Here is a 12420-nt window from a genome sequence, read left to right as displayed (position 1 = left end):
TGGTAAAGGCACAATTAGTTACTTATCACCCCCAAACCCCTGCTCTGGGGGGAAAAAGGAGGTCAGGGCGTCATTCAGGTTGTGTGTGGGAGGTGGGGACACACTGAACTTGGGGGCTGTGGGGTCCCCTGTGTGGGAAGGGAGATCAGGGATCACCACGACACCCCAGGAACCATAACCAGGGTGAGCACCCCTGGGGTCAGCAAGGAGCTCCTGGCAGCTGGTGGGGAAGTCCCAGCAGGACAACGGTTGGAGCAGCATGTCCCAACAAGTGCATGATGACCCCCAGCTGGACAAGCACCCCCTTGCCCCCACCCCTGTCCCAGCTCACCCGTCCGCTGTCCACGATCTCTCTCTGGAGATCCTTGGAGGCCAGGACCAGGACACGGATGGCCTGCATGAGGCCTGTGCAGGAGCCCAGAATCCTGTGAGACAAACACCACTGAGTGCCCTCTGTGGAGCAGCTGCCCTGCCTGCAGCATCTGTCCCCATCCTGCCTGCCTGGCTCTGTCCAGTGCTCTGATCATCACTCACCTCTCATTAACTTCCAGTTGGACCCCAGTGTCACCAGCCCGTGCCTTGCTCAGCATCTCCTGGTTGAGGGGAGAGAGGCTGTACTGAGCCCAATGTGTCTCCCTGGCCTCTACAGTGGCCCCAGCAGGCCCCCAGCATCGTGCCTGTGGGCACCTCTCTGCTCGTGGTGACCCTCACCTCAATACGGGCAGATGCGACTTCGATGGCCGCGGCCGTCGCTGCCATCTCCTTGTCCACTAGGTCACCCAGCTCCTCCTGCTTGACGTCCAGACCTCTGGGACGCAGCTCCTGGGGACAAGATGGGATGAAAGAGACCATCCAGGAGCATCACAGTCCCTCTGGCGCTGCCTGCCAGGGCCTGATCCCATCCCACTAGCCCTCCTGGGTCACCCACCTCCCCAATGGCGCTGATCTGGCCCAGGCAGGCTGTCACCAGGCTGCAGTCAGCACTTGCGACCTTCCCTGGGTCTTGCAGGGCGCTGAGGTAGCTCACAGTCTCACTGCCACACTGCTTGCACAGCTCCAGCAGACCTGCATAGGCAGCATGGGGGGCTGAAGGGGCCACATGTTGGGGGAAGATGTCTGGTTCCTACCCTAGACAGCATCCTGCCTGTGCTGGCCTCTGCCTGCCCTGGTTTCTGCCCACTTCAGCACCCTACTTGCCCCAGTATCCTGCCCACCTTATCCCAGCATCCTGCCATGACCCCTGCACACCCTGACCTCTGCTCACCCCAGTATCCTCTTTGCTCTGGCGCCTTCCCTCCCTGACATCTGCTCACCCCAACCCCTGCTCACACTGATCTCCTGCCCATCTTGGTCCCTGCCCACCGAGTCCCCTCCCCACCCCAGCCCTTGCCCACCCTGACCCCTACCCACCCACCATGCTCACCCTGATCCCCTGCCCATTCTGACCCCTGCTCAGGGGTCATCACCCCCAACCCCTGGCCTGGGGCAGCACTCACGGTCAGCAGGCTCCACAGGGGCCACATGGGAGGTCGCACTGCCCTGCAGGAGGGTGTTGCTGACCAGGTGGGCGAAGAGTGCCAGGTGGGGCAGCAGGGAGCCCACGGCTGCGGCAGGACAGTGGGCACAGGCCTCAGCCCCCATTGCGCTGGCCACCCGCCCCGTGTGGCAGGGCTGTCCCTGTGCCCAGTGCCCGGGGCTGCCACCTCTCACCTGCGCCATCCAAAAGGTACTTGCTGTGTGCGTCCCGCAGCCGCTCTGCGCACTCGGAGGCTGCCAGCGTCTGAGACAGGAGGCAATCTGCAGGCAGACAGGAGGCAGGGCTCAGCTGGGACCACAGGGAGCAGGCAGCCTGTGATAACACCAGATTTGGGAGCAGCAGGGGCATCACCTGCTGAGCCGGTGCAGCTGATATGAGCAGGATCCTCCATGCGAGCCAGGGCGTCCTGCACCATGCACTCGGCCTGGTGTGCAGTGCTCTGCAGCAGGGACAGCCGCTCCTCGGCCAGGCGCTGCTGCAGCGCCCGCTCTGTGCTCTCCTGCTGGGCCAGAGCCGAGCTCAGAGCCCTTGCTGGGCCACTGGGCACTCCCTGCACCTGGCCCACCCAAACCCCTCTGGTCTGGCCAGAAGGAATTGGCAGGTCCCTTGTGGTACCTTGTCTCTCAGCTGGGTCTGCAGCATCTCCAGCTCTGTCCTGCTGCTCTCCTGCTCACGGGTGAGCGTGTCCCGCAGCTGCTGCAGCTCAGCCTGCAGAGCTGCCATCTTGTCCCTGTGCTGCTCTGCTGCTTGGCTCAGCCTGTCCCTCTCCTGCTCCAGGCTGGCAATCCGAGTGTTCTGCTCTGCTCCTGCCTGGTGGGGCATGAAACAGCAGTTGGGGCTGTGCTGAGGATGAACCCTTCAGTTTGGGGACCCATTCTTCATCCAGGCTTGGGCCACCCCAACTGTCCCTGCTGGGTGCACCATGGCCTGCACAAGCACAGCTCCCTACACTGAGCAGCACTGATGATCTTATCTGGTGAAAACCGAGGCTCCTGGGAAACTTTTTCACTTTTATCAGTGAAAATGCATTTTTATCACAACTGTCACCATCCTGATGGAGGAGTGGATGCAGGGTGCTGCCTCTGCCCCATCCCCATCCTGCTGCCGAGTCTGCCCACCTCATAGTTGGGTGACTGCAATTTCCTGCCAGCTTCTGCCTCCTACAACAAGCCCAGGCACCCCTGCTGTCTTCCACAGCTCTGTGGGCATGGGTTAACCTCTGGCACATCTTGCAGTGTGATGCTACACTGCTACCTGGGCTTACAGCAGAGACAGAGCTGCTGACTGACCCTGTTCTTCCAGGCATTTTTATTTCATGATCCCTGCTGCTGGAGCCCATTACTCCACATACTACCACACTCCGGAGCCTGAAACTCCCCTATGTGACATCAAACCTGCTCAGATGTGGCAAAGATGATGACAGGGAGCTAGTTTTCAGTCCAGTGGTGGGTATCATCTCTCAAATGGTTAAGGCCTAGCTACCCAGCCCAGAAGGATGCTCTCACCTGTGTGCTGGACTCCAGCGTGCCCTGGAGGACCTGCAACTCTTGTCTGCTGGCTGCCAGCTCTCGCTTCAATGTCTCCAGCACCTCCGCCTGCTCCTGAGACTGCAGCAAGGGGAGAGGTTGGCGGCACTGGTGCCCCATGGGGAGCCCCTGCTCATCCCTGGTGTGTCCCCCACCATCCCTACTCACCTTCCTCTGTGCCTGCTCGCTCACTCGCTGGAAGGAGTCCTCCAGCTCCTTCTTCTCCCGCTCCACATCGCCCTGGGCCTGCCTGGCCACTGTAATCTGCTTGGTCACCTCCGCATTCTGGCAACATCAGAGAATGAGCCGAGCAGCCGTTGGTATCAGAGGGCATGGCTGGGAGAGGGGGTGCTGAGGGGCAGTTTGGGGAGCCCACCTTGCGCAGCAGGTCAGCGTGGTTCTGCACCAGCTCGCTGTACTTCTCCTTCAGTTTGCTGTACCGCTGCTCGTTGGCCTGTGCCCGTCCTGCCATGCACACAGGGACACAGAGCTGAGCACCTGAGACCCCCCTTGCCCGGGGCTCAGCCCCACCCCACGCCAGTGCTGGCACTCCCTGCTCACTCTCAATTTCTGTCAGGCTCCGCTGAGCCTTCTCTGTGTCCTCCCGCTGCTTCTTCAGCTCCTCCAGCTCTGCACGCAGGAACTCACTCTCGTCCTGTGCCTGCTGCTTCAGGTGCTGCTGCTCGGCCAGCTCAGCCTCCAACTCGCTGGCACGGCCACGCAGCTGCACTGCACCCCGTGCGCTCTGCGGGGACGGGTGGGGGCTGATGGTGCTGTTCAGTGCTTGCCAGGACTATTCAATGCCCACTGGTACCATCCAATGCCCACCAGTGCTGGCCAGCAGCCCCCCTCCATGGGTATCACCCTGCCGGCCCCCAAGTGCATCTGGGCAAAGCACAAGGATGCTAGGCAGTGGGCCTGAGCCCAACCCCTGACAGCCCCCTGGCACACCTGGGGACCCCCGTACAGGGGAAGCCACTGGGAAGAGGGCAGGACAGAGATCTGGTCACCGTCTTGCTCACCCACCTCAGCCTTGAAGTTCTCCAGCTCCTCCTTCAGGGCTGTGATCTCCCCATAAAGCTGCTCAATTAGCCGGTCCCTAGGAAGGAGAGACATGGGATACACTCTCAGTGCCTCGGGGACACAGCCTGGGAGGGGAGGTGTCCCCTGTGTCACCATGGCTGCGATGCCATCCCAGACAGGGAGCTCCTGGTACCATCTCGGCCATTCTGCAGCATTGCCAGGATTGCTTACTTGTCATCCTTGTTCATCCCGTTCTGGCTGTTAAAGTTGAAGGGGTCACAGCTGAAGGAGCTGCCAAAGATGTCATCAAACTTGTTGTCAAACAGGCTCTGTGGGAAAAGCAGGACAGACCCAGAGTGACCCCACTACCACGTGGGAGTCCTTGTCCCTCTATGTCCCCAGTGTCACTGCCAAGCCAGCCTACGAGCTGCCTGGACACCGGGGCTGGTTCCCCCTGCTTCCAGGACACCGAATGTGACAAACTTGATGAACATGGGCCATCTGTGGTCCATCCCCACCTAACTGCTGGAGAGAGAAGATCCCCAAAGCCATGTCACAGCATGCTCCTTCCTATCCTCACTCAATGCCTGAGGACAACCCTTGGTGGAGAGGAGGGTGAAGACCTAAAGGTCTCCATGGCAATGCTTGAAGACAAATCTCTCCTTTATCACTGGAGGGCACCACACCACTGAGCAGCACTGGGAGAATTCAGGATAGTTCAGCCCCAGCAGCACCCAGACAGGACATTCAGCATCCTGATGGGATAAGCAGCACCCAGATGGGACATCCAGCACCCAGACAGTCGCCCAGCACCAACCCATCTCTCTCTAGTGACACTCCCCAGCTCCCAAGGCCATCCCCACTGTCTCAGCCCTCACCGCTGCATGTATTGAGAGAAACATCCCTGGCTCAGAGGCAGAGAGCCCCCACCATCCTCACCTGCGAGGCTGCGTCCATCTCCACCAGGTCTGTGATGGGCTCGCTGTCCGGCGAGGACGCCTCGGCGGGGATCACCACCACAGGGCTGATGTGCTCTGACAGTGCAGAGGCACGCAGGAAATTGGGAGGGTTCTGGGGAGGGAGTGGAGCAGGGCTAAGGTAGAAAGACTGGCACTGCTGCTGGACTGAAGGCACAGTTGGTTAAAATCCTGCCCTGGAGCCGAGCTGGCCATGCCTTGACCCATGAGAATGGAACCAGGACCCACAGGGATGGAGTCAGGATGCGGAGGAATAGAATCAGAACTCATAAGGATGGAACCAGGACCCACAGGGATGGAAGCAGGACCCGCAGAGTTGGATCTCAGCAAGGGCTATGGATCAGTGAGAGAGGAGATCCCAGCTTCCAGTCAGAGGGCAGCTACATCCAGTTGGATGCCACCCAGTGAGGGATAAAAGAATCCTCAAGGCCCAGGAGCCCCACACTGCCACCAGACCTAAGAAGCTGGGAAAGGCAGCAATAGGCTTTTCTGGGCCTTTTGCCAGTGCCCCCAGTGCTGCCCCTGGGCACAGGGAACATGGGGACTGCAGGGTCTCACCTCTGGCAGCTGCGGGATCTGAATCAGCCGCTTGAAGTACTGCAGGTTGCTGGAGCGGTAGAAAAGGTCCTTGAGCCTGCAAGGAGCAGGGAATGGTTAGAGATGGTTCTTGTTCAACCTGGACAACCTCTTGCCTGGCCCCTAGGGAGTCACCCAGCCACTGTAGTGCTCTAGAAGGGAATGTGATTTGTGCTGCCACCAACCTCCGGGCAGGTCCTGGAAGTCCTCCTGCTGTTGGAGGTTTATCTCATAAATCCCAGGCCTGATGGGCAGGGAGAAGGACCTGGAACTTGAACAACCTGGTCTAGTGGAATGTGTCCCTGCCCATGGCAGGGGGTAGTACCTGATGACCTTCAAAAGTGCCTTCCAACCTAAACCACTTCCGACCTACCCCAAGTTATCGGGAGCAAGGGGGCTTCTTGCCTGGAGCCAACACCCTCACCTTCAGTTCTTGCAGGAGCACCCTCCCCAGAAGCAGGGTACCTCCCTCCAGTTTTGGGGAGGAGGGACAGTAGCCAGCCACACCACTCCTAGCTCCCACCTCTCCCAGTCAGCTGAGCAGCCCAGTCAGGATCTTGGCACTGTTGATCCCTGTCCCAAGGTTAGTCTCTGTGTGGTTAGAGCATAGTCAGCACTGCTATCTGCTCTTTTGAGTTTGTGACCTTGAATCAAGCTGTCTCTCAGCACAATGATATCCTCCCCTGGCACCATGACATCCCCTCCCTGCTCTTGGTGGCCAGTTTTTGTTTTGGTTACTCTAATCATGTACCAGAGACCACAGCAAGTCCCTGCTCACCCATTTTTGATCTCAGTGCCTTGGGAGCACTCCCAGAGCCCCAATGCTCTGGGTCTGGGCACTTACTTTCGGAACTGCTCCAGGAAGCGATCCCGGTGGCCCTGCAGTGTATCTGCTGGCAGACCTAGAAGCAGCAGAAAGCACAAATGTCAGCAGGTGTCTTCATGGATCAGGCAACAACCCATCAGCACAGCCACGTGGAGACAGCTCTTTCCCAGAGATGGCCACCCTCCCTTGGGGGTCCGACTACTGCACACAGTGTCCTGCTGCAGGAGGGGACCACACTCCACACTCCTCAGGGCAGAGAGAAGTGTGGGCTGGTGGCTGCCATAATTCCAGATCCTGAAGGATATGGGTTTTGCCATGGTGACTCCCTTCACCCCCCAAAAGAGGTGAGGGAAGAGGTGGTGGTAAACAGCCCAGGCTGAGCAGAGTGGTGGACCCAGTGCCTCCCTGTGTGTACCCCCCGTCAAAGGCAGTGGTGCTGGGGACACTCACAGGAGTGGAGCTTGAAGAGCAGCTTGACAGTGTAGTCATAGAGGTGGCTGCAGTCCAAGATCACCTGGATGAGCGGGGCCAGACGGCACTGCCCTGCTGCTGTCACTGACACTGAGCGTGACATGTCCAGAGAGCTGAACACTGCAGGGAAGGAGTGCAGCATCAGATCCGGCAGCAGCAGCATCCCAGGGTGCCACACTGTGTCTGCCAAATCCACAGATGTCATCCAGAGCAAGACACCCACTGGCCCTTAGGGACACAGCCTGCCGCCCTGCAGTTTGTGAGCTCAGTGGGAGGCAAAATTCCCACCCAGGTCTCCCACCCAGGCCTGGGAACACTCCAGCCTGGCACCATAGGCCTCCAACCAGGACTGAGCCCCAGTCATGTCCCTGGGCAGAGCTGACACGTGAGCCTGTGCTCTGCCTGTCACTGTTGTCCCACTGGCCACTGGAGTGTGCTGGGTGTGCTAGATGGAAGATGCTCCAAAACCAGCTTGGAGCAGCTGAAGACCATCTCATTCCAACACGTTCCAGTAGACCAGGGTGCTCTAAACTCTATCCAACCTGGCCCTGAACTCTTCCAGGGATAGGGCAGCCATAGCTTCCCCAGACAACCTGTGCCAGGGTCTCGCCATCCTCACAGCCAAGAATTTCTTCCCAATTTCCCTCCTAACCCTGCCCTCTGTCAGTGGGAAGCCATTCCCCCTTGTCCTGTCACTCCATCCCTTGTCTGAAGTCCCTTTGCAGTGCTCTTGGTGCCCCTTTAGGCACTGGAAGAAGCTCTAAGGTCTGCCTGGACCCTTCTGTTCTCCAGCTGGACACCCCCAGCTCTCCCAGCCTATCTCCAGAGCAGAAGGGCTCCAGCCCTCAGAGCATCTCAGTGGTCTCCTCTGGACTTGCTCCAGTAGCCCCATGTCCTTCCTGTGCTGGGACACCACGGCTGGAGGCAGCTCTGCAGGTGGGATGTTACTTAAGTGGGGCAGAATCGCCCCCTCACCTGCTGCCCATGCTGGGGGATCAGCCCAGGGCATGGGGGGTTTTGGAGCACACATGGCTGGGGCATGTCAAACTCCTCATACTCCAGGACCCCCACATCTTTCCCAGCAGGGCTGCTCTCCATCCCTCCATCCTTCAGCCTGGATTGACACCAGGGGTTGCCCTGACCCAGGTGCAGCACCTTCTACTTTGCCTTGAACCATAATTCAGGTGAGGTGCCCATAGAAGAGCTGAGCTGTGATGGCCTCAGCCACCATCCCCGGTCAGAGCCTCATCCAGCTCGGATCAGCCCCACCAAGGGGCTGGACCCCAGCAGATCTCTCACTCCACCATGTCTCAGAGTAATGGAGGCCTTTACCTGTCTGGAAGAGGTTCAGCTCACACTCCAGGTAGTCAAACATCTCCACCGTCAGCTGAAAACTAGGAAACAGGGTTGAGGATGGTTGGGGACTGTCTCCAAGGACACCCATGAGGAAGGGTCCTGTCCCTGCTTGGTCATGCTGCTGGTGGGGTTGGGCAGATCATACCACCCACCTGCACCCACTCCCTCCCAGACCTTGCCCTGCCCTGCACTCACAAGTTATTGACATCATTCTCCCCAGCCTCATCAAGCTGCCGGTCAGACATCTGCAGATTTCCAGGGAATCGGGGATTCTGTGGGGAAAACAGGAGTCAGGAAAGGGTTCCAGAAAATCTCCTGGTCTGGCCACAGCTCTGGGAGCACCAGGGCTGTGATCCTGCAGCCTCAAAGTCAGCTCTTGGATGAGCCAGGGGAGAGATGTGGGGGAAAAGGGAGGTTGCACAGCGTCTCTGAACCCTGGGTGACCGCAGCATCCCTAATCCACAGCATCTGTTCTCTTCCCAGCAAGAAAAGCTGATTCTCCCTGGGCTGAGAAACCTGCCTAGCGGGGAGCAGATAGTGCTGCCAGCAGAGAACTGGACAGGATGGAGATATCTGCCCCAGGGGGTACCTGCCCTGGCCTTTTGGGGAAGGTCACATCACACTTCCAAAACAGGGTGATGGGCACAGAAAACACCTCTTTCCAGCAGTTTTCCATCTAGGACAGCTGAGGGAGAATGGAGTGTGTGTGTCTCCTACTACTTGTAATCCACCAACTCCCAGTCCAGCCCAAGGTGCCCTGGGCTACCAGGAATCCTGCCACCCCTGAAGCATTGGTCCTTGGGCCATTTTTGATGGCCACTGGCAGATTTGGGAATATTTCATGGAGGCAGCAGGATATCAATGCTGGTACCCTGCTGTCACCCCAGTTCCCACCCCTTCCTACAGCCTTTGCCACAGGGACAGGGACGCTTACCTTGATGTGAAATTCCATCTTGGTTCTCAGCAGTTTGAGGTAGATGCTGCAGAGCTGACCATAGCCCTCGCTCAGGTGGCCCTGTGGGGACCCCAAAAAGCTGCTGAGATCCAGGGCAGGCTGTGAAAAAGCCTTCTGCTGCAGAATGACTGACCCCTCCCTTATCTCCCCAAAACCACAGCCAAACCCTCCTCACTAGCACCTGGATCCAGACTGGCTCAACTGAAGGGATTTGGTCAGACCTTCTCATCACCTTCTCTGCATGTTTCAATGCTTCATTTCACTGTCAAAGCCGAGTTTTTATTGGGTTTTGCCATAAAACAGGAAGGAGGCATTTGATTTTGGTGGAAGGGAACACAGAATGCTACTGAAACCCAGCCCAGGTAGGTGGTAACAGCCACAGGTCAGCCATGGCTGTGCTCTGCTTCCTGGGAGAGGGAATCCCCCAAGCCTACACCCCCCCCAGCCTGGCCACGGCACCCCCAGGGGTCTCCCCACCATGGCTGGCAGGGTTGGTTACCTACCCACATCCTGCTCATGTCACTCAGCTCATTCTTGTATCGCACAGAGTCTTTCAGGACCTGGGGGAATGATGGTTACAGTCAGTAGGCAGAGCACCAGGACACAGTGTTCCATCCTTGGAACCAGGAACTGGGTGATAAATGGGAGGTCTTGATGCATTCCCAACCCTTTACTGCCACCACCAGCCCCGGGTGCCTTCAGTTCCCCAAGGAGGATCCTTGCTGACGGCTCCTGCGTGCACGCCATTGCAGGTGCTGAGCAGTTTCCCCTGGCACTGGCACTGCAGATGGCACTGGGGTTTGAGGCACTCCAGGTTTTGGGCAGGGAGGGCTCTGGCACCCAGGACTGACCTGCAGAGGGCACTGACCCTTTGGGAGAGCTCCAGCAATGATGTACCCATAGGATTTACCCACAGGAGGGCACCAACCCTCCAGGACGGCTCCAGCTCCAGGCCCTGCTCAGGACTGACCCCTGGGAGACCAATGACCCTCTGGGAGGACTCCAGTCCCCACCCCAGGACAGACCCCCCAGATGGACCCTGACCCTCCAGCACCTTCCATCAGCCGGTGCAGCCCTGCAGGGGAAAGGATTTGGCCCCAGGCTGAGCTGCGGGCACTCACATTGGAATGTCCATCCCGGAGGAGCTTGTGGAAGACGTGGCAGAACTTCCAGCAGAGCACGGCGTTGCCGGACAGCGGCAGCCGGTTCACCACTGACCAGAAGGTCTGTGCTCCCTTCTCGTGGTGCGTGCCCAGGATGCACGGTGCTGGTGGTCAAGGAAGCACTCCTCTGCCCTTTGCTGATGGAGAATGGCCACCCAAAGACAGCTGCAGCCAGAGTGGCCAGGCCACCACAGGGAGCTAATGATGACAGGCATTCGCTGTCCCCAAAGCGGCACAAGCCACCCTCTCCCTGCCACCAGCCCTGCTCTGGGAGCACCATGGCACGTGCAAGGCTGGGGCTGCGCCTCTGCTCAGCCTTCCCAGGTGCCTGCCTGGGATGCTGGGGATCCACTTTTGGTGGCAGCCTACTGTGGGCACCTTCCCCTCCTGCCTTCTGCAGGGATGGCAGTGCTGGGAGCACCAGCCTGGGCACCTACCAACATTCAAAGGCTGTGACAGCAGTAGCAGGGACCCTGTGCCATGCTGGAAAAATATCCAATGTTAATAGCCCCCAGCCTCCCCAGTGCCCTGGGCACCTCTCCCCACACATCCTCTTGATGCTGCCCCTTTTCCAGGCAGCCCCAACCTTGCTCCCACAGTCCCATGGCCAGCTTTGAGAAGGATATTCCTGGCATGTTTCTCCTTGACAGCCACTTCCTGTGCATTAATGGCCTTATTGATGCTGACGGTCTGCAAGAAAGAAGTGATGGGGGGGTGAGATGGAAAAGGCTGAGGCTCCCTCATGGTCCCCCCTCTTGCTCACTGAGACCCTCCAGCTCTGCAGTGGCTGGGTTCCATCCAGGTCCCCAATCCCTGCTTGTGCCAGATGGATGCTGACCTTTCCCAGATGCCTTTCTGGGATGCAGTTGGCATCCACCAGGTTCAGCTGCTGCCAGGACTCATTTACTCAGGATAATAATGAAGCAATTAAAGCAGTGCCCACAAAGAACCCTCTGCTGCCCTCAAAGTGGTGAGAAAGGCAGAGGGAGGACAAATTCCCTCTGCCTTTGGATCGTGGGCAGCAGCTGGCAGCTCCTACCCCACTTTTGGGGTGCTCAATGGGGAGGACAATTTGGGGGGGCAGGAAAAATTGGGCAGTAGGATGGCAAGACCACTGCCAGGGCTGCCTGGCAAAGGTCCTGGCTACTCCATGGATTAGAGGGACAGGAGTGAAACCCACAGGTAGCACTTGCCATGCAGGTGTTGAGGACTTGGGGAGTCCACGCTGAGGAGCCTTGGCACAGCCAGCCACTGTTTACCCTATGGAATGCAGTGGCAGCCACTGGAACAATTTTCCGGCAGGATTTCTAACTCTACCCCATTTCTGATCCTTCATGGGGAACACAAAGATGCCAGCTCAGGTTCATCCTCTCCCCAGGCTCCATCATCACCAAGTGCTTCTTCCTTGGCACCTGCTCCAATGAACATCCTGCTGCCAAGGGAAGGAACCGCCTGGCTCAGCACTGCCAGAAGCAGCTCATTACTGATATAAACCAATTAAAGTTGTGAGATTAATTTCAATGCCTTTCTCACTACAATCATTGCTGCAACCCTGCTTCCTGGTCCTCTCCTGGTGGCCCCACGTGGCTTCATCTATATGGACTCCAGTGAGTCTGTGCTGAGCAGGGCTGGAAGGGCCCACAGGAGCCTGAAATGTGGTGGAGTACAGCCCAAATCCCCCAGGAAGTCCCTCTGCCACCAAAGCATGTGCCAGCTCGAGCAGGAATGATGACAGCCTGAGACAGACGAGACCCCACCCACAGCTGCAACCCAGCCCTGCACCCCCAGCCCAGAGCCAAGCACCCCCACAGCTGAAACTGTGTCTGGATGTTCCAGGTCTGCTGCAGGGATTCCACCGCTGTGGGGTTTGCAGCCCTATCCCTACTGGCTCTGGGTGGTGACCGTGGAGGTGACCAGTAAGGACCATGGAGGTGACAGAGGAGGTCACCAGCAAGATGCAGGAGACTCCTGTTGAGATGTCAGGGGACCCAAACTCTTATCAGGAAAACC

At 58.4% G+C, this 12420-nt stretch overlaps 1 protein-coding gene across 6 annotated transcripts in view; it reads right to left on the bottom strand.

The window, feature by feature from the left end:
• Positions 1 to 12420, bottom strand: part of HIP1 (huntingtin interacting protein 1) — a 44541-nt gene that overhangs the window by 3900 nt on the left and 28221 nt on the right. For 3 of the 6 annotated variants that reach the window (XM_074556987.1, XM_074556988.1, XM_074556989.1), the window contains exons 2-25: positions 11037 to 11100; positions 10369 to 10511; positions 9751 to 9807; positions 9227 to 9307; positions 8488 to 8564; positions 8269 to 8330; positions 6916 to 7119; positions 6484 to 6541; positions 5622 to 5697; positions 5026 to 5157; positions 4318 to 4415; positions 4090 to 4162; positions 3625 to 3808; positions 3440 to 3528; positions 3232 to 3348; positions 3043 to 3144; positions 2153 to 2347; positions 1889 to 2036; positions 1711 to 1797; positions 1497 to 1604; positions 929 to 1065; positions 712 to 822; positions 535 to 593; positions 332 to 425 (exon numbers count right to left, since the gene is read on the bottom strand). In XM_074556987.1, the coding sequence (XP_074413088.1) occupies positions 332 to 425; positions 535 to 593; positions 712 to 822; positions 929 to 1065; positions 1497 to 1604; positions 1711 to 1797; positions 1889 to 2036; positions 2153 to 2347; positions 3043 to 3144; positions 3232 to 3348; positions 3440 to 3528; positions 3625 to 3808; positions 4090 to 4162; positions 4318 to 4415; positions 5026 to 5157; positions 5622 to 5697; positions 6484 to 6541; positions 6916 to 7119; positions 8269 to 8330; positions 8488 to 8564; positions 9227 to 9307; positions 9751 to 9807; positions 10369 to 10511; positions 11037 to 11100 (2556 nt within the window). Of the gene's footprint in view, positions 1 to 331; positions 426 to 534; positions 594 to 711; positions 823 to 928; positions 1066 to 1496; positions 1605 to 1710; positions 1798 to 1888; positions 2037 to 2152; positions 2348 to 3042; positions 3145 to 3231; positions 3349 to 3439; positions 3529 to 3624; positions 3809 to 4089; positions 4163 to 4317; positions 4416 to 5025; positions 5158 to 5621; positions 5698 to 6483; positions 6542 to 6915; positions 7120 to 8268; positions 8331 to 8487; positions 8565 to 9226; positions 9308 to 9750; positions 9808 to 10368; positions 10512 to 11036; positions 11101 to 12420 lie in introns of those variants that run through there. The other 3 variants (XM_005493747.4, XM_005493748.4, XM_074556990.1) reach the window with 2 other exon arrangements.

The sequence above is a fragment of the Zonotrichia albicollis genome, chromosome 22 (assembly GCF_047830755.1).
Source record: "Zonotrichia albicollis isolate bZonAlb1 chromosome 22, bZonAlb1.hap1, whole genome shotgun sequence".
Classification (NCBI taxonomy): domain Eukaryota; kingdom Metazoa; phylum Chordata; class Aves; order Passeriformes; family Passerellidae; genus Zonotrichia; species Zonotrichia albicollis.
The sequence above is the reverse complement of the archived record's forward strand: the minus strand, read 5'-3'. Positions and strand labels throughout refer to the sequence as shown.